The sequence below is a fragment of the Helicoverpa armigera genome, chromosome 30 (genome assembly GCF_030705265.1).
Source record: "Helicoverpa armigera isolate CAAS_96S chromosome 30, ASM3070526v1, whole genome shotgun sequence".
In the NCBI taxonomy this organism is placed as follows: domain Eukaryota; kingdom Metazoa; phylum Arthropoda; class Insecta; order Lepidoptera; family Noctuidae; genus Helicoverpa; species Helicoverpa armigera.
Genome location: NC_087149.1, coordinates 4,728,123 through 4,754,329, shown reverse-complemented (window position 1 = coordinate 4,754,329; position 26,207 = coordinate 4,728,123). Strand labels below are relative to the sequence as shown.

The 26,207-nt window shown below is 41.7% G+C and overlaps 2 protein-coding genes across 2 annotated transcripts in view; one reads left to right on the top strand and one right to left on the bottom strand.

Moving 5' to 3' along the window:
* Nucleotides 1-3,394, bottom strand: part of LOC110382689 (serine/threonine-protein kinase 10) — a 58,022-nt gene extending 54,628 nt beyond the window's left edge. The window contains exon 1 of the mRNA XM_064043100.1: nucleotides 3,180-3,394. The gene's annotated coding sequence lies outside the window, so the exon portion shown is untranslated. The remainder of the gene's footprint in view (nucleotides 1-3,179) is intronic.
* A 1,468-nt stretch (nucleotides 3,395-4,862) lies between these two features.
* The window catches only part of LOC110382688 (poly [ADP-ribose] polymerase tankyrase), a 30,090-nt gene continuing 8,745 nt past the window's right edge, over nucleotides 4,863-26,207 (top strand). Inside the window, 20 exon segments of the mRNA XM_064042916.1 lie at nucleotides 4,863-5,196; nucleotides 9,657-9,881; nucleotides 10,444-10,539; nucleotides 11,337-11,544; nucleotides 11,927-12,071; nucleotides 12,553-12,661; nucleotides 13,224-13,321; nucleotides 13,724-13,867; nucleotides 15,818-15,945; nucleotides 16,812-16,951; nucleotides 17,455-17,608; nucleotides 18,006-18,074; nucleotides 20,107-20,272; nucleotides 20,772-20,865; nucleotides 20,991-21,042; nucleotides 23,249-23,322; nucleotides 23,817-24,049; nucleotides 24,643-24,855; nucleotides 25,808-25,878; nucleotides 25,880-25,918. Coding sequence (XP_063898986.1) covers nucleotides 5,007-5,196; nucleotides 9,657-9,881; nucleotides 10,444-10,539; nucleotides 11,337-11,544; nucleotides 11,927-12,071; nucleotides 12,553-12,661; nucleotides 13,224-13,321; nucleotides 13,724-13,867; nucleotides 15,818-15,945; nucleotides 16,812-16,951; nucleotides 17,455-17,608; nucleotides 18,006-18,074; nucleotides 20,107-20,272; nucleotides 20,772-20,865; nucleotides 20,991-21,042; nucleotides 23,249-23,322; nucleotides 23,817-24,049; nucleotides 24,643-24,855; nucleotides 25,808-25,878; nucleotides 25,880-25,918 — 2,648 coding nt within the window. The 5' untranslated portion in view covers nucleotides 4,863-5,006.

Here is a 26,207-nt window from a genome sequence, read left to right as displayed (position 1 = left end):
TCTTTCTATCTTGAGTGAAGTAGTTCACTCAGGACTTGGGTGATACTGATGTGATACTATTTATATAACAAAGGGAAATCATTTTTGTCTTTGTACCCTACCTAAAGGCTCCGAAACTACTGAACTGATATGAAAAATTCTTTCACTGTTGGAAAGCTACACTCTTCCTGAGCAACATAGACTATATTTTACCCGCGTACGGGCAGGTGTACCCCCGAGCCGCGAGTGGAACCCCTTATAAATTTTTCTATTAGATGTCCCATGTATATTATGTACATTATTAAGTTTATATTGAACCTCACTGACTAACAGTGAAGGAAAAGAATAAGGAAACTTTTCATTAAAAGTCTGAACTTAGTAATGTGCCTTGAGTAAGTATGACGCTTAGTAACATTCATGTATGACAACTCTGTATGACAAAGTCAAAAGGTTTTTATCTATAATTGTTTACTTGCTAGTTTCAAGAAAGAACAACATCCATATTGACCCACTTTTGATTTTGGATCAAAAATTTATGGGATGTGGATGATGTCCTTTAAACTTTCCATGTTATATAAGCTACCGTTATACGGGTGCACCTGCATAGAGTAGATAGTTCAAATACGAAGCATTAAAAGCAAGATACAGCTCCAATAACATAGAACAAATTGCATAGAAAGACATTCCCCTCACACAATGAAATAAGTACTACTTTAATGACTTACAACAGCCCAGACTATAATTTGATGTGAAACAAATCCTAAGTAATCCAATTTAATGTGATTAATTACAAACTTAGTATAAGTAATCTAGTTATTGCTAAGGCTTCTTGCAGTAATGTGTGATAGCTAGCTTTAGTACATATGTACCTACGTGTATTTATCTATTGGTGTCTATCTTTATCTATTGTGATAAGTAGAAGTTTCCTATTAATTCAGGTTTTATTCTCTATAGCTTTAGGTGCTATTCTCTATAGCTACCCATTTAGCAAGATACATTTTTTAATATTGACTTTCAAAAAGTGCTGATATTCACCCTACTTTGATTAAATGATTTTTTATGTTTATCTTTCAAAAACTCATCCTTATTAATATGCCTAAATAAATACTTAAATTAAAAGAATATAAGTTTTGATTGTAATTTAATTCATGTTGTTACTAAATACCATTATGGGCATTATGTTTGTCTATCCAGCTTTCCAACGAAAACTCCCAAACAGATTTAAAGACAAAGTCTAGGTACTTATTTATCTGGCCATCGGAAGAAATTTTCCTGGATAACTGGGTTGAGGAGGTCAGATAGGGCAGTCGCTCCTTGTAAAACACTGGTACTCAGCTACATCTGGTTAGACTGGAAGCCGACCCCAACATAGTTGGGAAAAGGGCTTGAAGAATGGATGGAAGAAATTCTCCAGGGTGAAAATAAATTTCTCAAAATAATATGATAGTATCAACAATCTTGAAAAGAAAACTTATCAATACTTTAGAAGAGTTTTATTACGTATGAAACTAAATTCTATACTTATCTATGTACTTGAGGCACTGATAAGAATGATGGTTACAGAGATAATGCAGCCTCTATAAAGATAACTTGTATCTTATGAGATAAATTATAAAATGTAGGTTCTGTTACGAGATCGGTAAACTTCCATGTTTTAATATCTTTTTTTTATTTATGAGAAATCATTAAATGACACCTCTCACTGTGTGTGCAGCATGAGGGACTATCAGACTCTTACTGACTAAAACCCACCATGTTTTTTCTTAAGCCTTTTATGTACCAGGGCTGTGGTGGATCACCATAACTAAACTAAGATGCATTTGTAATATTATTCTGGTCAATTAATAGTTTGCTCTACAAAACAAATAATAATTTCATACCACTTTCTATACTCAGTTCAAGTAGGCACTTAACTAAAAGTAAACAATCTTGATAGGACTTTTACACAAATACATACTAAACAAATAAACTACAGTTTAAAATAATGGTTTGTGGTGTTAAATTGATGTTTTATTTTTAAACTGACTTTATTAAGTAAAAGGTCAGATCAAGGCAGTGTTTTTTAATTACAAACCTAACTCAATGGAGTATTGAGTTCTTAATTTCTTTACATAAATTTTATATATCTACTGTCAACAAATATAAATTTGTAATGATAAAAAGTAATTTATTCAAAGTAGGCTTAAAATCAGAACTTATTAAACTGAATTTTACATAAGACAGACCCCAAAACACCCGCCCTTCACCACTTCCTATGTGTTTCACTGGGAAGAAGAAATGGTGGAACAAACTCCCTAGCAATAGAGAATTGTAACTCTCAGAAATTATCAATTGAAATGGTTAATAAGTCAGTAGTTGAGTATTACATTTAATTGTCTGACTCACAAACTGTAATATAATACTTGAATATGTTATGAATGTATTTTTATCAATGTTAAAACTTCCTGTCAAGTGGATGATGTGTAAAATATCATATTCATAAGCTTATTTGTAACATTTTTTGATCATCATTCAGGGTCACAAGTTTTGGATAAAATATTTCCAAAAAGTTTGCAAAAAAAGGTATTAATTAGATTGAAAAATACTCTATTAATAAAGCCTAATGATCGCCAGACTGGTTTTAAACTAGTATTAATTTAATTGCTCTCTCTAATTGGTTGTAATAGGCTTCAACTGGATTGATACTCTCATTTTTCAAATACTTACTTGAAACACAAGTAAAAACACAATTACCTCGTTTATATCGTATCTAAACTTTCGATTGCCTATCTGGCACACCGCGGAGGCACAACACTGCAATCCAAGCACGAGAGACGAACAAAACACTAGTCGGGGAAACTTGAACAACTGCGGCCGCGCCTGTCCACTAATTACGTTAACCACTTGTACGCAATAACCAATATTTGTACATATAACACTTGGGCGAACCCGTAGACGATGCGACGCGACACAAGAATGAGGAACCTACTATTACGAAGATCTGACTGAAACTACATCGCTGTCTTGCGTCCTCCACTTGAAAAAAAACCTGTTCTCTCATTCACCTACTAATCTAAAGAACGGGGCTTCCGTCCGCGATAATTCAACATGCACGCGCCGCAGACACTACAATACGAGTATCTAACGCGACTTTTTACGACGAGTTCTCGATAATAAGGCGATTATCAATATTAATATTCGATAGGTGAAAGGAGACATACCTTTGAGGGAGCTCGTTTAGATGTATTGAAACAATATCCAGTCAGTCCGGTATGGAAAAAAATGCACTTAAACACTGAATAGTCGTTCACAAATTGTTATAATCACTAATAAATAGTTACACCCACGATTATTGAAAACGGTATTCAGTATGCGGCGGATAAGCGCTAGCCCATAAAAGACGCCATTTTGATTTCGTCAACTAAAGGCAATAGACAATATAGAATGCAGCGTTATGTTTTTCCTATGTTCTTAACTTAGAAAATGTTTATTTACGTGGTAAGTTAGATGAATTTTCTACAATAATTGGCTGGCTTTAATCGTGAAAAATTATACAAGCTTTTTGTTTCATTCAGATACTTCTGACGTGACACAAATTTGAAATAATGTAAATCGATTGAAAGCAGTTAACTAAACGTTTAATAAAGATAATTAATTTAACAAAGCTAATAAAAATAATAAATCGTTGATAATTGTTGTATTTTGCGTGACATCATAAAGATTAACAATAAAATTTAATATTCAAAGCATCATCATCATCATCATCATCATCAGCCTATCGCAGTCCACTGCTGGACATAGGCCTCTCCAAGAATATATATTATTAAAATTTAATATTCAAAGCATAATAATCATTAATAATTTTGCCTATTGCAATTTCTTTAAGCAAATAAAAAAATGTAACCAAAATAATTTGTCTATTACCTAATGATACCATACTAAAAAAAGTTGCCGATAACACGGTAAACACCCAGTAATTTTAACATTCCTTACAACAAGAAACTTCTTCGCATTTATTATTTATTTATTAGCTGAGTTAATAAAAAACCTATAAGATTCAGAACATTATTCCGTATACTCGCTCCTAAAAGTTGGAATAATCAAGATTTTAGTTTTCAAATCAAGGGGCAATATTGTACAGCTATAGTCTGTTTTTTAATCTCGTAGACTAAATTGACACTTGCAAAATGTCAAACTTTCTAATAATTTTGCTAGCTCTGTGGTGCAGTGTTGTACTTACGATACCGGTTCGTTGAATCGTAACTTTTTATCTATAATAGACGAATTTAATATTCATTCAAAGTTTTATATTTAAAATTCACGTACGTACACATGGCTTTACGACGTGCTACAAACTGCCAGGGATATCTGACCACGCAAAGCCATGCGTAATCATCAAGGATAAGCCCATTATTTCAGGATGACTTATTGTAAAAAGTTACGATTCAACGAACCGGTATCGTAAGTACAACACTGCACCACAGAGCTAGCAAAATTATTAGAAAGTTTGACATTTTGCAAGTGTCAATTTAGTCTACGAGATTAAAAAACAGACTATAGGGGTTAATTATTTCTAGGAGTCTTTAATTCTATAATCAAATATGTAAATAATGGGTATTTGGACAAACAACATTTCCATAGTAAGAAGAAACTGACTAAACGACAGTTAATTTTTTTTTAGTCAATTCAAAAGTTACAGAACCTTTGTGGAACAAACAAAAGACCCAAAACATCATAATAATTAAATTCAACTTTCAATCATTTTGCAGATGGACCTTTGCACTTTATAAATAATAACAAACAGAGAATTTCTAATTTGAAATTATTTTCTTAAATGTCAAAAAACAGCAAAATAATAAAGTGGTATGCAAAAGTCCTCCTATATGAATACTACCATTAATGGGGAAATATATTTTTTAAGCAGTAACCCTAATCCCAATTGTCAAATAAAAGTACCAAGCAGCTGTGCCCATACGTGTTTTTATTTATTAATATCTCGATAATGTGCGAATAACACACGAAAATTAAATGTGAAACGTGAAATCAACATGTCGAGCCGTCGTTCGATACTCGGATCGGCGCTTGACGCTTTACCCCCGCCCACGGATCCTCTACGCGAATTATTTGAGGCATGTAAAACTGGCGATGCCGTGAGGGTAAAAAAGTTAATTACTCCCCAAACGGTGAATGCCAGGGACACTGCTGGACGCAAATCGACTCCTCTACACTTCGCTGCAGGTAATTAAACACAAAAAACATAATTTAAGCACCACATTTTCTCAAAAAACATGATTTTGAGTACTAGTGAAAGGACTCGCCAACCACAATAGGAAGTATGAAGTTTTTAAAAAATTGCATAATTAGTTACGCTAGTTGATTGGCGTTTCGTGTTTTATGTCTTTTGTTGTTTCTTTCGTGTTTTCTTGACGTAATATTGTTGTGATGTCGAAATTTTATGAGAGAACTAAAAATTCTGACTTTGTATTGTCATGCTCTATTAATGTTGGTCTTATATATTACAACGACACGATATATTCGTTGTGAGGTAAGTAGAAGTCTAAAATAAGGTTTCAGTGTGTTTTTGAGCTTGTTGCAGTCAACTTGTGTTTTGTGTCAATATTTATTTGTTTGGTTTTTAATGTGTTATGCGTTGTCTGTGTTTTTGTGCTCATTTACTAAAGGTAATTTATTATTCATAACATAATTCAGATATTTTGTTTTATATGCTAGAGTAAGGCCCCTGTTCATAGACAACATAACTATCATTTTTATTAAAACACCTGTTTATTATTAATTTTAATATTGAATTTACAAAGTAAATAGTTATTTCAAGAATGCTAATGTTTATATTGTCAGTTAGTGAGGGTTTAAATAGTTTAGAATTGTTAACAATGCAGGATGAAATACAAAGGGAGTTCAATTGATTCAGTATTGATGAGTAGTATTAGAGCCTTTAACTCTAAAGGCTTCAAACAAACAATTCATCATCATCATCTCCTGAGCCTTTTCCCAACTATGTTGAGGTCGGCTTCCAGTCTTACCGGATGTAGCTGAGTACCAGTGTGGGAGCAACTGCTTATTTGACCTCCTCAACCCAGTTACCCGGGCAACCCAATACCCCATAGTTAGGCTGGTGTCAGACTTACTAGCTTCTGATTACCTGTAACGACTGCCAAGGATGTTCAATGACAGCTGAGACCTGCAGTTTAACGAGTCATCCAAAACACAGTCATTGGTGTCTAAGATATATTTAGAAAGTATATACAAACTTAGAAAAGTTGCATTGGTACTTGCCTGACCTGGAATCGAAACTGCGCCCTCATACTCGAAAGTTTGGTTCTCTTTATTATATTAGTTTAGATAACAATTTCCATTTCACCATATCGATATCAGTAGAGATATGTAATAACCAGAAGGTTTGATAATCACATTTTTATTCATATGTCATGTTTAGCTTATCTCACAAAGTGCATTATTGATATCATGCTCACTAGCAGTGCCTTGCTGTTGTGCTTGCATTTAACTTTGGTTTTTGATGGTGGTTACTGAGTCTTCTTTCATAAATGGGCTATCAAACAGTAAAAGACTTTTTGTAAACAGTCCAGTATTTCTTCAAAGAAATAAACAAACTTTATCTATACATTTAGCAGAAGATTTTAGGTACTTTTGTTTGTCTATTTGGCAAAGGCTTCCTCGTTGTCTACCTGTGTTTTACAAGAAACAACTGCCTATCCAACCTGCAATCCCCAGGTTGTCATATTCTGGCTTCTGCTTCTGTAACAGCAGCCAAAAATATTTAAATGACAGCCAGGAATCCCAGCCCACCAATCTATATTGTCCCCCTTCTAAAACATGGAAGAACTCGTCATGACAGGGTCACCCATCCAAGGACAGACAGCATCAACCATTGCTTAACTTTATGATCCATTGATCTGCATGGCTTTGACTTAGCTACGAGCTCTTCCCTACAATTTGTCTGCACATATTATAAGTATAGACACACTATAATTCTTAACAGTTAATTTAAAACACAGCTGTACAAACACAGACATGTGTGACTCACCACATAATTGAATTTGTATTAATTAGTCACCAATAACATGTACTTGTTGTAGAAAGTGAAATTCACTGTCTTTTTAAGTATTGGTATTTAACTTGTTGTTCATCTGCCTAGCTTTTTCCCAACTGTGTAGGGGTCGGCAGCTGAGTACCAGTGTGCCACATGGAGCGACTGCCTATCTGAACTCCTAAACTCACTCTTCACCAACTATCATCTCCTCCTCCTCCGTCTTTTCCCAACTATGTTGAGGTTGGCTTCCAGTCTAACCAGATGCAGCTGAGTACAAATGCTTTACAAGGAGCAACTGCCTATCTGAACTCCTCAACTCAGTTACCCAGGCAACCCAATACTACTTCGTACAGATCGTCAGACTTTCTGTCTTCTGACTACTCATGTTCAAATGATAGCCAGGACACACCAATTTGACGTGGCTTCCGAAACATGGAGAAACTCGCCATCGTAAAATAGTCACCCATCCACTGCCCGACACCACCAAGTGTTGCTTAACCTTATGATCGATCGACACATACGACTGTTACTTGTCTACTTTTTACCCAATCTACACTATCTATAATCTATAGTAATATATTAAAGTTTGTCTGTTTGTTTGGACCCTAATGACTCTGAAACTACTGAAGCAATTTAAAAAATTCCTTCAATATTGAGAAGCTACACTTTTCCCGAGTAACATAAGCTATATTTTACCCCGGTACGGGCAGTAGTTCCCAATGGACGCGAGTGAAACCGCGGATAACGGCGAGTTAAATATATGTCTACATTTTACCAAATGCTGATTACTTCAGACTAAAAAATAAATACAAACTATGATGCTCACATTAACACTGAATGTTTGCATAATAGCTAATATATTTATCTGCATTACAATCTAGGCAATGTTAGTCTATTGTTTAAGATCTAAATATTATGACCATGACCTTGAATCGCGCGATTTCTCTTTGCAAATCTTTTGAAGAGGTTTCCTCTTTGTTTAATATTTTAAACAAGCTTTTGCATTCGCCTTTTTAGACGTAAGTACGTAGATTTTATTGGTAACTAGCTTCCGCCCGCAGCTTCGCCCGCGTGTAGTTCGGTTATATCGCGTTTCCAAGGGAAGTCTTCAAAAGTCCAGGATAAAAATTATCCTATGTTCTTTCTCAAGGTTAACTCTGTCTCTAGCAATTTTCATTAAAATCAGTTCAGTGGTTTAGACGTGAAAGCGTGACAAACAGACAGAGTTACTTTCGCATTTATATTATTAGTAGGGATTACAAGAGATTACCGTGTTTCATTGAAATCCATTCAGTAGTTTTTTGTTTTGCATGAAGAATTTACAAACATACACATAAAATAACTTTCACTTTTATAATGTTACTGTAATATATTTAAATGATTTATTAACATGTGTAATATTAATAAATTATTCGGATTAATTGCATTCATTTATGTATTTAGAATATGTAATAAGTCAATGTTTACATATTAGTAGTTTATTACATTAGTCTGTTTGTCCCAGTTCCCTAGTTCAGTAGTTCATGGTTAAGACTTACATACATCGGTCTAGAAGTCAGTGGCGAAATGAACACAGCTGCATCTGCCAGATACCGCGGCTGGTAGACTGATACACCAAAACTGTTTGTCTGCTTTTTAGTATATCGGTCCAGTTTCACATCTACCTTAGTGGTCACTGGGGGCATGCCCTATCCTTGTCACACTTAATTCTTCTTTTGATGAACTCCTCTATGTGTTCTCCTACGTAATTCCTTAGGTAGGTATGTACCTAGTCCCTCTATTATATACTCTTACGTATTCCCCCTATATAATACTTCCCTATGTCGACCATCTTTCGACGGCACACGAACCGATGCCTTATATACTCCCCTTATGTCCTGCAAATAATGCCCATAAGTGAAGTTGGAGGCAAAATAAACATTGCTGCATCCACTAGACACCAACATCTAGACCTAAAACGACTATGCCAGAAAGCTAGTTAGGTTTTTTACGTCAGTGCCTCTAACACACTCAGACATAAAGCTTTGGTTTCCTAGGAAAGCGGTGCCGTCTTATAGCGACCGTAATACAGCGGTGAAAGACATCACCAGAACGTTGTCTATGTAAACAAAATGGGGCGGTTTCCTAGAGAGCGGTAACTGACGCCGTAACTTCAAAAAGCGGTGCCGCCATTTGCATGACGGCCGTCTTGACGGTGTCAGATAGTTTGGTGAACGTTTTATTGAAAGCGGTGAAGCTTTTTTAATACGTATTTGTGTTTTTTTTTTCGGAACAACGTCAAAAATTTGTTACAACTCTTGGAGCAGCGAGGACGAGGAAATTTTAATAGATTTCGTTCGAAACCACGAAGGCAATATCTAACATAAAAAGTAAAGATTATAGAAAAGTCAACTAAAACAGAATTGGAATTATTTGAATATTAAATCGAACAGGTTAGTAAGTATAATACAACTAACAAAAAGTTTATGACGGTGTGTTAAAACAGCCGTGGAACTTTCCACATGTCATCACCGTAAAGACGACCGTCTATTTGCGTCCGTAATAGTACGGCCGCTATATGACGGCACCGCTTTCCTAGGAAACCCAAGCTTAAGGCAACCCAATTTATACAAGTCACCTTTTTCCCCAGGATACGGTCGCAGGGAAGTAGTGGAGATCCTCATAGCAGCCGGGGCGGCGCTCCAAGCCCGCGACGACGGAGGCCTACAGCCACTACACAATGCGTGCTCCTTCGGGCACGCAGACGTAGTGAGAGCGCTACTGAGCGCGGGGGCGGCGCCCGCGGCGAGAGACAACTGGGGCTACACGCCGCTGCATGAGGCTGCTGCTAAGGGGAAGGTCGATGTGTGTATAGGTGAGTTAAGCTGGTGGGGGATGGATGGGTGACCGTAAGGGCTGATCCCAATATTCTACCTATCTCGTAAGTTGAGCTTAGACAGGTGTTTTCTTTCTGGTCTGCCTCCTTAGACTAGTATTCGTATAGCGTGACTGTTGTACGAATACTCGGCTTTGGCAACCAGGTTATGCCGAAATCGCTCTGTGGGTTTTAAATTTTATCAAACTTTCACAAAGCAGCCCTAAATCTGGAAGTTGGTGATCGATACACGGTGGTCGGATCCAGCAATAAAAATAGGATATGCCCCCCTGCTCCTGGAGGTGCCCCTCCATCCAATATTGGTAAAAAATCACACAAATTACATTTAAGGAATAGTAGATAAGGAAGAATAGATAACGGAGTATATGAGAGGAGTACACAAGGCAGTCAGGTACTGCCTTGTGTACTTGTGACTTCATAAGTGTGTATTTTCTTTCTTTTGTGAATAACGAAAAAGTCTTATAAGGTACACTATAAGTGACATTTGTACATCATGCTACAGTTATATTACAAGATACGTTACACCCTTATTACGTTTCAGCGTTGCTGCAACACGGCGCGGACCCGAACATTCGCAACACGGAAGGCAAGACGCCGCTCGATCTAGCCGACTCCGCTACCAGGCCTGTGTTGACAGGTAAGAGTCATTTACTGTGACCTTAACATGATAGCTGATTCGTTGGATTGAGTTTATACAATGTGTGATTTTTTTCAAAAATATAAAGGAAATTATCCTTAATTTTGTACAAATATTCAAAAAATTTCGGGCGGTCACTTATCCCCGGGACACATTGTATATAAATGGATCTTGCGTTATTTCTCACGGGATGGCGCAGCAATAACCTGTTGGTTTTGTGTTTTTTTACTAACATAAAATCAAGCTTTTTGCTAACATTATGAGTCATGTTACTACTATTTACTTTATATTGTTCATGTTCACTAACCATATACAGGAAAAGTTTATGTTTGATAAGAAAATGAAAAGACCATGGTCTTCTAACAGCTACAGCTATTAAGAATAGAATATAGGCTATATTAATTTTATTTATTCTAATATGTTTTTTTATTTGTTTATTTAATAGTTATGTACACAGGTACACACACAGAATACAGAAAAAAAGAAAGATAGAACACATAGTACATAGGCACAGCTTTGTATTTCTCCACTAAAGTTTTCGACAATACTGAACCGATTTGAAATAATATTTCATTGTTGAAAAGCTTCATTATCCACGGGTGATAGGCTACGCAGACAGGGACGCAGGTATATCTCCTAGTATAATTATACTACGGATACACTTCGCCTATGCCTAAAATAAAGAACGTCATGCTATTTATATGATGATTGTCACTAACCTATTCTCCCCAAAAATATCGATAGACTGTCAATCTAAAACAAGTCAATATTAATTTTACATTAAAATTTGGTTTCAGGTGAATACTGCGCAGCGGATGTCCTAGAAGCGGCTAGATCTGGCGCAGATGATCGCCTAGCTTCCCTCCTCACTCCTCTCAACGTTAACGTGCACGCGAGTGACGGTAGACGGTCTACTCCCCTGCACTTGGCCGCCGGATATAATAGGGCGAGAGCTGTGAGGTTGCTGCTGCAGAGAGGCGCCGATGTACATGCTAAGGATAAGGGGTGAGTAGATTTGAAAAGACAGCGGTCTACTGAGTGAAAAGACGGTCTATTGAAAAGACTGTGGCATTATCTATATTTTTTAGGGAATAGACTGCGATATTTTACGATATTTCAGTTAATTATTTGAAAGTATCTATTAAAAAAGTTTTTATTCACTGCGAGGAAAAGATTCCTTGAAGAAGACAACGATCTTTCTTAAATTACTTGTTATAATAATAAGAAAAGACCATAGTCTACTCAGTAGACCAAAGTCGTTTCATCCTAAAATTACTTTTAACTTAACTTACACCAAAAGACCAGAGTCTACTACTCAGTAGACCACGGTCTTCTTCTTAGTAGTGTTTTCACCCCAAAATTACCTTAAACAAAACTTTCTCTACAGAGGTCTAGTTCCCCTACACAACGCGTGTTCGTACGGCCACTACGAGGTGACAGAACTGCTCGTACGTGCGGGTGCAGACGTTAACGCGACCGATCTGTGGGCTTTCACGCCGCTGCATGAGGCGGCTAGTAAGGCGCGGTTAGAGGTAATGTATTGATAGCTTTAAGTCCAATCTACACTAATATTGTTTAAAATAAGCAAGTTCCGAAACAACTTGATTGATTTTAACAATTCTTTCACTGTTGGGAAGATTCACAATATGCGCTGAATATGGGCTATGTTTTTTTCGGGTACGGGAATAAGTTTCGGCCGGGATGCGGGTGCAACCGCATGAGACAGCTAGTATGTAAATAATTTTAGACAGAGGCGACCTCGTGCAGAATAGCCTCTTTTTCAATATTTTTTGGCCTCGCGACACTATTCTAAGAGCGCTTTCATAGTAGCAGGTTTTCCGACATCACTTGGCTCGTTCAAGCAAGAAATTTACAAGTATCTTCGCCAAAAAAACTTTTCCCTTTTTCTTTTAAAGCTGCGCGACAGATTTTTGCCGCTCAGAATGTATCTCGCGTAATCGTTTTAAGTCAAAACACTGTTTACCTAACTCACACTTATATTTTGTGGTACAGGTATGCTCCCTACTGTTAAGCGAGGGCGCAGACCCCACACTACTGAACTGTCACGGCAAGTGTGCGCTCGACGTAGCGCCCACACGCGAACTGCAGGAGAGGCTCGCTTGTAAGTATACAGAGTGTGTCGTACCTAATCACATTAAATTAAATAAGTTAATACATATACTGGTAAATATATATCGATTAGCACAAAGAAAAAAAGATTTCTTCAAACAAAGTAAAAATAATAAAAATGTGCGAGAATAAGAACACCTTATAAGAGTCAGTCATTACAAACAGCTGAAATTCTCCCTTGAAAACTGACAGCTGTCAACTGGTCAAAACGTTCGATACTCCTAACTTTATCTCTGCTTTACACATGATGTTGTAAATTGTAATAACGAAAAATGACTCCTGTAGCTAAACCACTGAACCACATGAATGGATTAGGTTATTTTTTTCACAATTCGCCATAGAATATCATAAAGTATATGTGATAGGAATTAATGTGATTAGTTACGACACACCCGATATACCTTATACATATTATGATACCAAGTCATACCATTTACGTTTTCAAAAAATATTTCAAGTCTTCAAATCCTCTGATATGAACTCTTTTACCTTATTCATCCTATTATCGTCTATTACGTATTTTTTGTACAAAATGCAAAATTTTTTGCTTACAGTCGAATACCGAGGACATTGTCTACTAGAAGCCTGCAGACTAGCGGAGCCGGCAAGGGTCAAGAAACAACTCTCAGCTGTCTCAGGACATCAGCATCAGGTAAGAAATATATTTATTGTTATATAGTAGACGGGAAATAGCTAATATGGACTGCTTTTTTTTGTCATTGTAGTGTCGTGTAGTATTTCAGAAGTAATCTAATTTTATGAATGTAATTTATGAATAATCGTTGCGTATGCTTTGTGTTTGTGTGAGGGCGCAGTACAGTTTTAAGGCCAGTAACACACGCGCCAAGTTTAAATACAGCTAGATGACATTGACGGAATTCCGAAAAAAAAATTAAAGCAATTTTTTTGTCAGCCAATACTGGGGGTGGAAGAGGGGTACGTACAGACTGACAGACAGAACGATTGGACAGACTTGTGTGACGAATTTAGTTGCCTAAAAACATCAAGTTTTACGAATGCTGATAATGAACAGGATTTTTTGGAATTCTTACAGACTTCCCAAGCCTCAACCAGCGGCAGCACCCCTTCCCTTCCCGGAGAGTGCAGCGTGGAAGCCCTCGTCAACTTCCAGCACATAGCCACAGGGGACAGACCCCTGCACTGTGCCGCCAACAGCGTCTACCCTAAGCGGAAGCAGGTGAGGCCACCACATGGATGGGTGATGTAGTGTCATACAGTAGCAACTTCCAGCACATGGGCACAGGGGACAGACCCCTGCACTGTGCCGCCAACAGCGTCTACCCTAAGCGGAAGCAGGTGAGGCCACCACATGGATGGGTGATGTAGTGTCATACAGTAGCAACTTCCAGCACATGGGCACAGGGGACAGACCCCTGCACTGTGCCGCCAACAGCGTCTACCCTAAGCGGAAGCAGGTGAGGCCACCACATGGATGGGTGATGTAGTGTCATACAGTAGCAACTTCCAGCACATGGGCACAGGGGACAGACCCCTGCACTGTGCCGCCAACAGCGTCTACCCTAAGCGGAAGCAGGTGAGGCCACCACATGGATGGGTGATGTAGTGTCATACAGTAGCAACTTCCAGCACATGGGCACAGGGGACAGACCCCTGCACTGTGCCGCCAACAGCGTCTACCCTAAGCGGAAGCAGGTGAGGCCACCACATGGATGGGTGATGTAGTGTCATACAGTAGCAACTTCCAGCACATGGGCACAGGGGACAGACCCCTGCACTGTGCCGCCAACAGCGTCTACCCTAAGCGGAAGCAGGTGAGGCCACCACATGGATGGGTGATGTAGTGTCATACAGTAGCAACTTCCAGCACATGGGCACAGGGGACAGACCCCTGCACTGTGCCGCCAACAGCGTCTACCCTAAGCGGAAGCAGGTGAGGCCACCACATGGATGGGTGATGTAGTGTCATACAGTAGCAACTTCCAGCACATGGGCACAGGGGACAGACCCCTGCACTGTGCCGCCAACAGCGTCTACCCTAAGCGGAAGCAGGTGAGGCCACCACATGGATGGGTGATGTAGTGTCATACAGTAGCAACTTCCAGCACATGGGCACAGGGGACAGACCCCTGCACTGTGCCGCCAACAGCGTCTACCCTAAGCGGAAGCAGGTGAGGCCACCACATGGATGGGTGATGTAGTGTCATACAGTAGCAACTTCCAGCACATGGGCACAGGGGACAGACCCCTGCACTGTGCCGCCAACAGCGTCTACCCTAAGCGGAAGCAGGTGAGGCCACCACATGGATGGGTGATGTAGTGTCATACAGTAGCAACTTCCAGCACATGGGCACAGGGGACAGACCCCTGCACTGTGCCGCCAACAGCGTCTACCCTAAGCGGAAGCAGGTGAGGCCACCACATGGATGGGTGATGTAGTGTCATACAGTAGCAACTTCCAGCACATGGGCACAGGGGACAGACCCCTGCACTGTGCCGCCAACAGCGTCTACCCTAAGCGGAAGCAGGTGAGGCCACCACATGGATGGGTGATGTAGTGTCATGTTCACAGGATATAATTTTCATCATCTGCAGTTTTTTTACTAAAGAAAATACTATCATTTTGGATAACTATGCATGATTATCTATGAAACGTCATTCCAAATCCAACATGGCCGCATATCCAATATGGCGGACCAATAATTTCTAATGCATATCTACTTATCTGCTGATTTCAATAACCGATATGTCCTTCGTTTTGCGATTTTGATTTAATTCTGTCATTAAAAATTTACATCTAAAATTTCAATCTCTATCAGAACACTAAGCGGTGGATCGGTTATTGAAACCCACATTATAAATTCGTATAAAATGAAAGGACTCTCTGAGACTAACTAAATAACTCTTTAAGAACTAGCTTTTAACCCAAATAACAGCATATCTATACTAATATTATAAAGCTGGAGAGTTTATTTGTTTGTTTGTTTGAACGCGCTAATCTCAGGAACTACCGGTCCGATTTGAACAATTCTTTCGGTGTTAGATAGCCCATTTATCGAGGAAGGCTATAGGCTACTTTTTATCCGGGTTCGGGAAGTAGCTCCCATGGGACCCGGGTGAAACCGCGGGAAAACGGCTAGCTTTTTATAACTATATAATTTTTTCTCAGGTAATGGAGATGTTAATAAGAAAAGGCGCTCGCGTCAACGAGAAGAACAAAGACGGACAGACTCCTTTACACGTGGCTACTGAGCATGCGCACTTGGATGCTATGGATCTACTGTTGAGACATGGTAAGTTGCACCTTGTGATAAGGTTGAAAATCTATTGAAGCAACTAGATAGATTGAGGTAGGTTCATGTGCCGTGTGTATTGTAAGTTTAAGTAGGTTGAACTTTATTGCTAGAAGCTTAAGGTTGTTTGTTGAGTATGAATAGTTTACTATAAGACCTACACCTACCAACGCTTTCTCTCCGCCACCCAAAGGTAGACTGGTAGAGAACGCCTAAGGCGTTATGTCCGCCATTGTACTATATGTGCAAGAAGTATTGAATAAATAAATAAATAAGAACAAAAACGGACAAACTCTCTTACATGTAGCTACTGAACATGCGCACTTAGATGCTATGGATCTATTGTTAAGGCATGGTAAGTTATAGTAATTTGAACCTTATAGCTGTAGGAATAAAATTTGGAAAACGCAATAATGGTCGCAATATATCCAAGCTGAGTCATAGTAAGTGACGATATTTTAAACTCTATCGCTAGGTAAATAAGGTTGGTTGTCGAGTACAACGAGAGAAGAACGCCTTTACATGTAGCTATTAAGTTAAAGCATTTTGTACTTTATTTCTGGTAGAATAATGTTGATAATAGTTTGAGATGTAGAGGAAAAGAGAAGAAACGATGGATGGATTGTGTGAAAGTCGATATGGCTAGAAATAATGTTACTTGTGAGATGACGTTAGACGGAGGAAAGAAACTTGCTGCACTGAACACGAATGAAGTCCCGTGTTGCCACAAGTTTCTTAGGGTATTTATTTAATAATCATTACTTCTTGCACACAATGTACAATGTCGGACTTAACGCCTACCAGTCTTTAAAGTGGTGGTGAGAAAGCTTTGTGGTATTTCCTTTTAATTTTTATACATTTTATCCACAGGCGCAAAGTGAACGCCTGCGACGGCCGCGGCAGCAGCGCTCTAGCCGTGGCCGCTCGCCGCGACTCCGCCGCCGCCTGCCGCCTGCTGCTCGCTTGCGGCGCCGACACCACGCCCGACGCGCTGTACCCGCAGCCAGACGGTGAGGGTCACCATATACATGACCAGGCAAACTAGGCACATGTTCAGACACACTAGGCACATTATCGAACAAACCAGACACATGACCAGACACACCATATACATGATCAGACACACCAGACACATGATCAGACACATGACCAGACACACCATATACATGTCCAGGCAAACTAGGCACATGTTCAGACACACTAGACACATGATCAAACAAACCAGACACATGACCAGACACACCAAATACATGATCAGACACACTAGACACATGATCAGACAAACCAGACACATGACGAGATACACACTGACCAGACAGATACTCGTGAACTGGGCACAAACACCAATCAGACACATATACTAATCAGATATATACCTACACTGTCCAGACACATACAGATAGACTGGGTACAAATACCCTGTCCAGACACATACATACACACCAGATACATACGCTTCCAAGCATACTTGTTTTAAAGAAAAAACTGACGTTTTTATATCATCTTTCAACAGATGCATGCGCAAACGCGGCAGCTCTTAGGCTGCTAGAAGCCGCTCGTACGGGCGACGTGGAGAACGCGCGGAGTATACTAGACGCGCGGCCAAGACTCGTCAATTGTCGAGACGTTGACGGACGACATTCGACGCCGCTGCATTTTGCCGCTGGGTGAGTTACACGCGTTATTAACCGACTTCCCAAAAAGGAGGTTTTGAATTCGTCGTAATATTTCATGTTTTGCTATCTTTAATCTATATATGGGGCTACATAAAAGGCCTACGAAGGAACATGATAGGTTTAAGACAGTAATAATCTGACACCATTCAATGATTTAGCATAAAAAAGTAGGCACCTAAATAAAGGTACATCTGTACACAATCTCAATCAATCTTTATTCTTATTTATTTCATCTACTTCATTAAAGAAAATATTTCACAGTTGAAAAGCTACAGTCTTCCTAAGTAACATCGGCTATATTTTATCCCGGTGCAGACAGTAGTTCCCACGGGACGCGAGTGAAACTGCAGGCTAACAGCTAGTTACAAATGAATGTTATTTGTTTCAGGTACAATCGCTTGCCACTCGCTCAATTACTTTTACAAAGAGGCGCCGATGTCCATGCCAAGGACAAAGGGTGAGTATTTTAGCATAAAATGATCTGCATACGAGTAGATCATTTTATGCTAAGAGTAATGCATATACATACTAAACACAGCGTTCACTAAACTATACACCTCGGTCACTCCACTATGCACCGTGGTCACTCAATCATATACCGCGGTTACTCAACTATACATCATTGGCCATTTAACTATACACAGCGGTAGCTAAAATACACTAGGCTGTCGATCACTTATACATTCAACGACATTACGCGGTCACTCGATTATACTCAACTGTACACAGCGGTCACCTAACTATACACATTGGTAATCAACTATACAGTGTATTCCTCAACTATAGAACTCATGCCAATTGCTATACACTTTGTTAAGTTACCTATACTACGTGTTAACTATACAATTTATTAACTCTATACAGAGGCCCTACACAACGCGTGTTCCTACGGTCACTACGCGCTAACAGAGCTTCTAGTAACAGCCGGGGCCAGTGTCAATGCGGCTGATCTGTGGCGCTTTACACTCTTTATTGATACTGTAAACTCATTTATTAACTATGTTTTATTATACATCGCAATTCCTTAACTGTACACAGCGCTCGTTCAACTATACACTGCGGTCATTCAACTATACTCGGCGGTCATTTAGCTATACATCGAACTCGCTTAACTTTACCGCAGTTACTCAACTATATACTTCGGTTACTCGACTATACATCCCGGTCACATTACTATACACCGTGGTCTCTCAGTTACAATGTATTCCTTTACTATACAGAGGCCTAGTCCCCCTACACAATGCGTGTTCCTACGGTCACTACGAGCTGACAGAGCTACTAGTATCGGCCGGGGCCGTTGTCAATGTGGCTGATCTCTGGCGCTTCACACTCTTTATAATGTGTATTTACTATAAACTATGTTTACATGCTATACCTCGCGGTCACTCAACATTACACAGCGGTTACTCTACTATACACCGCGGCCATTCTCAACTATACAAGCTAGTCTCTCTACTTATACACCCGCTCACTACCACACCGGGCTCTGTACTATATTCAACTATACATAGCTGTCACTCGACTATACATAGCGGTCATTGAACTATACACCGCGATCACCATACACCATATTATAAAGTGTATTTTTTTACTATACAGAGGCCTAGTCCCCCTGCACAATGCGTGTTCCTACGGTCACTACGAGCTGACAGAGCTGCTAGTATCGGCCGGGGCCGGTGTCAATGCGGCTGATCTCTGGCGCTTCACACCCTTGTAATCATTATGTAGACTTGCTATAAACTATGTTTACATACTGTACATCGCGATCATTCAACTGCATACAGCGGTCAACTGTACATAGCTTTCACTGAACTAAATATAGCGGTTTCTAAAGTAAACAGCGATTGTTCTACTACACACAGCGGTCATTTAGCTATACATCGCAGTTGCTTAACTTTACACCGCAGTTACTCAACTATATACCTCGGTGACTTCCTACTATACATTGCAGTCACTGAACTATACACATTGTCAACTGTCTTTACAGTGAAGGGTGGGCGTTTTGGGGGCTGTCTTTTGTAAGTTTTGATGTTTAAAAAGTGTTGTTTTGCAGCCGGCATGAAATAAGTTATTCTGAGTTTGATTATATTCCTTTACTATACAGAGGCCTAGTCCCCCTGCACAACGCGTGTTCCTACGGTCACTACGAGCTAACAGAGCTGCTGGTATCAGCCGGGGCCGGTGTCAACGCGGCTGATCTCTGGCGTTTTACACTTTTTATTGATACTTTAGACTCACTATTAACTATGTCCTCTTACTATACACTGCGGTCACTCAATTATACATAACAATCATTCAATTATACACAGCGGCCATTCAACTATACATTGCGGTCATTCATCTATACACCTCGTTCATCCAACTATACACATAGTCTACCAACTATACATACGGTGTATTTATTAACTATACTACTAGTATCTTTACTATACATTGTGTTAATTCAACTATAAAACCTGTTAACTATACAAATCGTTAATTCTATACAGAGGCCTAGTCCCCCTGCACAACGCGTGTTCCTACGGCCACTACGAGCTGACAGAGCTGCTAGTATCAGCCGGGGCCGGTGTCAATGCGGCTGATCTCTGGCGCTTTACACCTTTACACGAAGCGGCCGCTAAAGGCAAGGCTGATATCGTACGGTTATTGTTAAAGGTGAGTGATATATCGAATTATGTTACTAAGGAATTAAAATTGTGTGCAAATAAATGTATCTATCTGTGGTAACAAAACGATAGTTACTGAACGTAAAAGAACGAAAAAACATAAGTCTTTTTTTGCTATAAAATATGTTTATTTATGTAAAAGACATAAGTCTTATCTTGCCTTACATATTTTTTTAAGGTTAAAGGAATAATAAGAATATTATGTATCATCATTTGCCTAGCTCTTTCCTAACTATGTTGGGATCGGCTTAAAGACTATAACGGAATGCATCTGAGTACCAGTGTTTTACAAGGAGCGATTGGCTATCTGACCTCGTCAACCCAGTTACCCGGGCAACTCGATGCTTTGAGAAGACTCTTTCTCTTCTGATTATCCATAAAGAATGCCAATGATGTCGGAGTAATATCCATGACACAACAATTTAACAGAAGCACGGTTGTTAATGATAAATATGTAACGTCGTCACGATGTTTTAATACATTCGCAGCACGGAGCAGACCCTACCCGACGTAACCGAGATGGTCTGACTCCCCTACAACTAGTGAGAGCGGGAGACAGCGACACAGCCGACGCGCTGAGAGGTGATGCTGCGCTACTTGATGCTGCCAAACGAGGGATCTCGCTAGAGCCAGGTAATATCATCCGCCTAGCCACTCCCTACAACTAGTGAGAGCGGGAGACAGCGACACAGCCGACGCGCTGAGAGGTGATGCTGCGCTACTTGATGCTGCCAAACGAGGGGATCTCGCTAGAGCCAGGTAATATCATCCGCCTAGCCACTCCCCTACAACTAGTGAGAGCGGGAGACAGCGACACAGCCGACGCGCTGAGAGGTGATGCTGCGCTACTTGATGCTGCCAAACGAGGGGATCTCGCTAGAGCCAGGTAATATCATCCGCCTAGCCACTTCCCTACAACTAGTGAGAGCGGGAGACAGCGACACAGCCGACGCGCTGAGAGGTGATGCTGCGCTACTTGATGCTGCCAAACGAGGGGATCTCGCTAGAGCCAGGTAATATCATCCGCCTAGCCACTTCCCTACAACTAGTGAGAGCGGGAGACAGCGACACAGCCGACGCGCTGAGAGGTGATGCTGCGCTACTTGATGCTGCCAAACGAGGGATCTCGCTAGAGCCAGGTAATATCATCCGCCTAGCCACTTCCCTACAACTAGTGAGAGCGGGAGACAGCGACACAGCCGACGCGCTGAGAGGTGATGCTGCGCTACTTGATGCTGCCAAACGAGGGATCTCGCTAGAGCCAGGTAATATCATCCGCCTAGCCACTTCCTACAACTAGTGAGAGCGGGAGACAGCGACACAGCCGACGCGCTGAGAGGTGATGCTGCGCTACTTGATGCTGCCAAACGAGGGGATCTCGCTAGAGCCAGGTAATATCATCCGCCTAGCCACTTCCCTACAACTAGTGAGAGCGGGAGACAGCGACACAGCCGACGCGCTGAGAGGTGATGCTGCGCTACTTGATGCTGCCAAACGAGGGGATCTCGCTAGAGCCAGGTAATATCATCCGCCTAGCCACTTCCCTACAACTAGTGAGAGCGGGAGACAGCGACACAGCCGACGCGCTGAGAGGTGATGCTGCGCTACTTGATGCTGCCAAACGAGGGGATCTCGCTAGAGCCAGGTAATATCATCCGCCTAGCCACTTCCTACAACTAGTGAGAGCGGGAGACAGCGACACAGCCGACGCGCTGAGAGGTGATGCTGCGCTACTTGATGCTGCCAAACGAGGGATCTCGCTAGAGCCAGGTAATATCATCCGCCTAGCCACTTCCCTACAACTAGTGAGAGCGGGAGACAGCGACACAGCCGACGCGCTGAGAGGTGATGCTGCGCTACTTGATGCTGCCAAACGAGGGGATCTCGCTAGAGCCAGGTAATATCATCCGCCTAGCCACTTCCCTACAACTAGTGAGAGCGGGAGACAGCGACACAGCCGACGCGCTGAGAGGTGATGCTGCGCTACTTGATGCTGCCAAACGAGGGGATCTCGCTAGAGCCAGGTAATATCATCCGCCTAGCCACTTCCCTACAACTAGTGAGAGCGGGAGACAGCGACACAGCCGACGCGCTGAGAGGTGATGCTGCGCTACTTGATGCTGCCAAACGAGGGGATCTCGCTAGAGCCAGGTAATATCATCCGCCTAGCCACTTCCTACAACTAGTGAGAGCGGGAGACAGCGACACAGCCGACGCGCTGAGAGGTGATGCTGCGCTACTTGATGCTGCCAAACGAGGGGATCTCGCTAGAGCCAGGTAATATCATCCGCCTAGCCACTTCCCTACAACTAGTGAGAGCGGGAGACAGCGACACAGCCGACGCGCTGAGAGGTGATGCTGCGCTACTTGATGCTGCCAAACGAGGGGATCTCGCTAGAGCCAGGTAATATCATCCGCCTAGCCACTTCCCTACAACTAGTGAGAGCGGGAGACAGCGACACAGCCGACGCGCTGAGAGGTGATGCTGCGCTACTTGATGCTGCCAAACGAGGGATCTCGCTAGAGCCAGGTAATATCATCCGCCTAGCCACTTCCCTACAACTAGTGAGAGCGGGAGACAGCGACACAGCCGACGCGCTGAGAGGTGATGCTGCGCTACTTGATGCTGCCAAACGAGGGGATCTCGCTAGAGCCAGGTAATATCATCCGCCTAGCCACTTCCCTACAACTAGTGAGAGCGGGAGACAGCGACACAGCCGACGCGCTGAGAGGTGATGCTGCGCTACTTGATGCTGCCAAACGAGGGGATCTCGCTAGAGCCAGGTAATATCATCCGCCTAGCCACTTCGTTAAATACCTAGAATGCCTTATCCTTGACCGAAATGACAGCCGCATAGCACAAAGAAACTTGCTATGACAATAACTAACTTATTTTGCAAGCAACTTGTAGTCGACTTTAATTTCTGATTTTTATGTTTAAAAATTAAATATTTCTTTGTTTCAGGAAACTAATAACTCCACAAAACGTGAACTGCAGAGATTCTCACGGACGAAACTCTACACCTTTACATCTCGCTGGTAAGTTGTTACGATCTATAGACACTGCTTTGAGATTCTGGCAAATTCCAGTTGCCTTCGTTTCATGAACAATTTTGTGTTTCAAGTAACTTTGTGTAGTATTGTAGGCTTCTAGGTGTTGGTATTTTTGTATTTACATGTTTTTCATTGTTTATTAATACATAATTTGTTTAAATGATTCATTGAAGTATATGCCAGTAAATGGCATGTAATTTTTCCGTGTATGTTGATGACGTTCTAGTGGGATGAGCAACTTCTGTGAAATTGCACAAGTCCTTTTTATTGGAAATTATTGGAGATAAGTTACATATAAAACTAACATTTTTATATCGATACTATCTGTTTACCGTGGTTTAACTTGCGGTTTGATTTGAAAAAGTAAGTTTCATTTAAAAAGTAACTTACCTACTTTAAAAAAGTAACCCACTTTTCCAACATCTGAGACTCATATTCATGCCCATTCTATCTCTACAAAGACATTTTTTTCTCTCCAGCCGGCTACAACAACCTAGAAGTAGCCGAGGCACTCCTAGAAGCCGGCGCCGCAGTCTCGGCCCGCGATAAAGGCGGTCTCGTACCTCTACACAACGCGGCTTCGTACGGGCATGTAGAACTAGCGGCGTTATTACTGAGAGCGGGTACTCCGCCGAATGCTGCTGATCGCTGGGGCTTCACGCCGCTGCATGAGGCGGCGCATAAGGCGAGGACGCAGCTCTGTGCCTTGCTTGTAAGTAAATAAAGAAAGAAAAAACATTTATTCACGCGTGTGACACATCTAATAATAATATACAAAAAAATTAACATAAAAGTTATAGAAAGAGTACACATCTCCCAAACGTTTTCCCAACTATGTTGGGGTCGGCTTCCAGTGTAACCGCGTGCAGTTGTGTACCAGTGTGCCATAAAGACTGTCGATCTGACCTCCTCTACCCGGTTACCCGGGCAACCCAATACCACTTGATTAGCCTGGTGTCAGACTTACTGGCATCTGACTACCCGGAACGACTGCCAAAGATGTTCAATGATAGCCGGGACCTACAGTTAAAAGTGATACACTCTCTAATCCTTCAATCTCATAGCCCGATGGGACGACAATCCGACACCACCGGAGAGAGATCACAAGCAGGACCTACATTTATAAAAACTTAAACAGCCTTACTACAAAAACTTAAACATCTGTTGAACACTTGTCTAAATGAAGTGTGGCTGCAAAACGGACCTCATTTCAACGTCACAATCTGTCATTTTTTTAAGACAAGTGTTTAACAGTCGCCTAAAAGTTTTTGTGGCACGGCGGCAAAAATGTTTTTATTGTTTCAGCTCGCACACGGCGCAGACCCCTACCTCAAAAACCAAGAGGGTCAAACAGCCTTAGATCTCGCGGGGGCGGAAGATGTTCGCTCCCTCCTACAGGACGCGATGACGTCAGCGGCGGGGGAGGTGGCCGCCCCCACGCCCCTCCCGCCGCCCCTGCCGCCGCCCCACCATCCCGTGCTCATGCCGAGTGGGGATACAGTGCCTCTAGCGCTGCCGGTAAGTGTGTGACGTCACAGTGGGGGAGGTGACTGCCCCCGCGCCCCTCCCGCCGCCCCTGCCGCCGCCCCACCATCCCGTGCTCATGCCGAGTGGGGATACAGTGCCTCTAGCGCTGCCGGTAAGTGTGTGACGTCACAGTGGGGGAGGTGACTGCCCCCGCGCCCCTCCCGCCGCCCCTGCCGCCGCCCCACCATCCCGTGCTCATGCCGAGTGGGGATACAGTGCCTCTAGCGCTGCCGGTAAGTGTGTGACGTCAGAGCGGGGAGGTGGCCGCCCGCGCCCCTCCCGCCGCCCCTGCCGCCGCCCCACCATCCCGTGCTCATGCCGAGTGGGGATACAGTGCCTCTAGCGCTGCCGGTGTGTGACGTCAGAGCGGGGAGGTGGCCGCCCCGCGCCCCTCCCGCCCCTGCCGCCGCCCCACCATCCCGTGCTCATGCCGAGTGGGGATACAGTCCCTTTAGCGCTGCCGGTAAGTGTGTGACGTCGAGCCAACTGCACCCTGATATAGATCACAGAAGAAAGATATGTGGAGATGCTATAAGACAGATAGGTCAGGCAACTTTTTCTAGGTTAAATACGAATCGTGGGTGTGAACATAACACTCAGTTACGAATGAACTAACGAGGCGTTCGGGTCATTTTACATATTTATGGAAGATTTTTGGTATTTCAAAAAATGGGCAGGTTCAAAAGAAAAGGAATGAAAGCGTGAAAATAGTACATTCCTCGTCCCCCGAACACTCACATTTTGGAGACTTAGGAGATTTTCCGTTATGACATCTCCGGTCGTCATTTTGTTCTCGATGAGATGGACCCACACTTTACTGCAATAGACCTTATTATACCGTATATTATCATCTCAGTCTTTTATAAACATTTAACGTCAAAAAAATGCTTTTTCACAGCCAAGTTTGACTTATCCTAACACCTGATATTCTTGCTTCCACCAGGTGGTACCCTCAAACTACTGGGCGGAAGGTTCTCGCGGCAGCTTAGAAGACGCGGCGGGTAGACCGGCGTCTGCTCTCCACGTCGGAGTCACTACAAACGTTCCTATCCAGGTGAGTGACCTAAGGAAACATTGACTACATTAGGTTAAAGGTCTGAAAAGCGAAAATTTTCGTTGTCTGCGAGTTTCTTTTACCAAAATTATAATACATTCAAGACGGAGTGCTTCAATACGGATGCCATGTTTTTAAATTTTGAATTTTCTTTATACGTAATAGTTTCAATGCAGACCAAAATCACTTATTGCCTTTCTCAATATTTCAAATCTGCCTGTGGTTTTTAGAGGTAGAAATTTGACATTACTTGTTTGGGGTTAAAGTCGAAAGTCTATCTCAGTTTTGG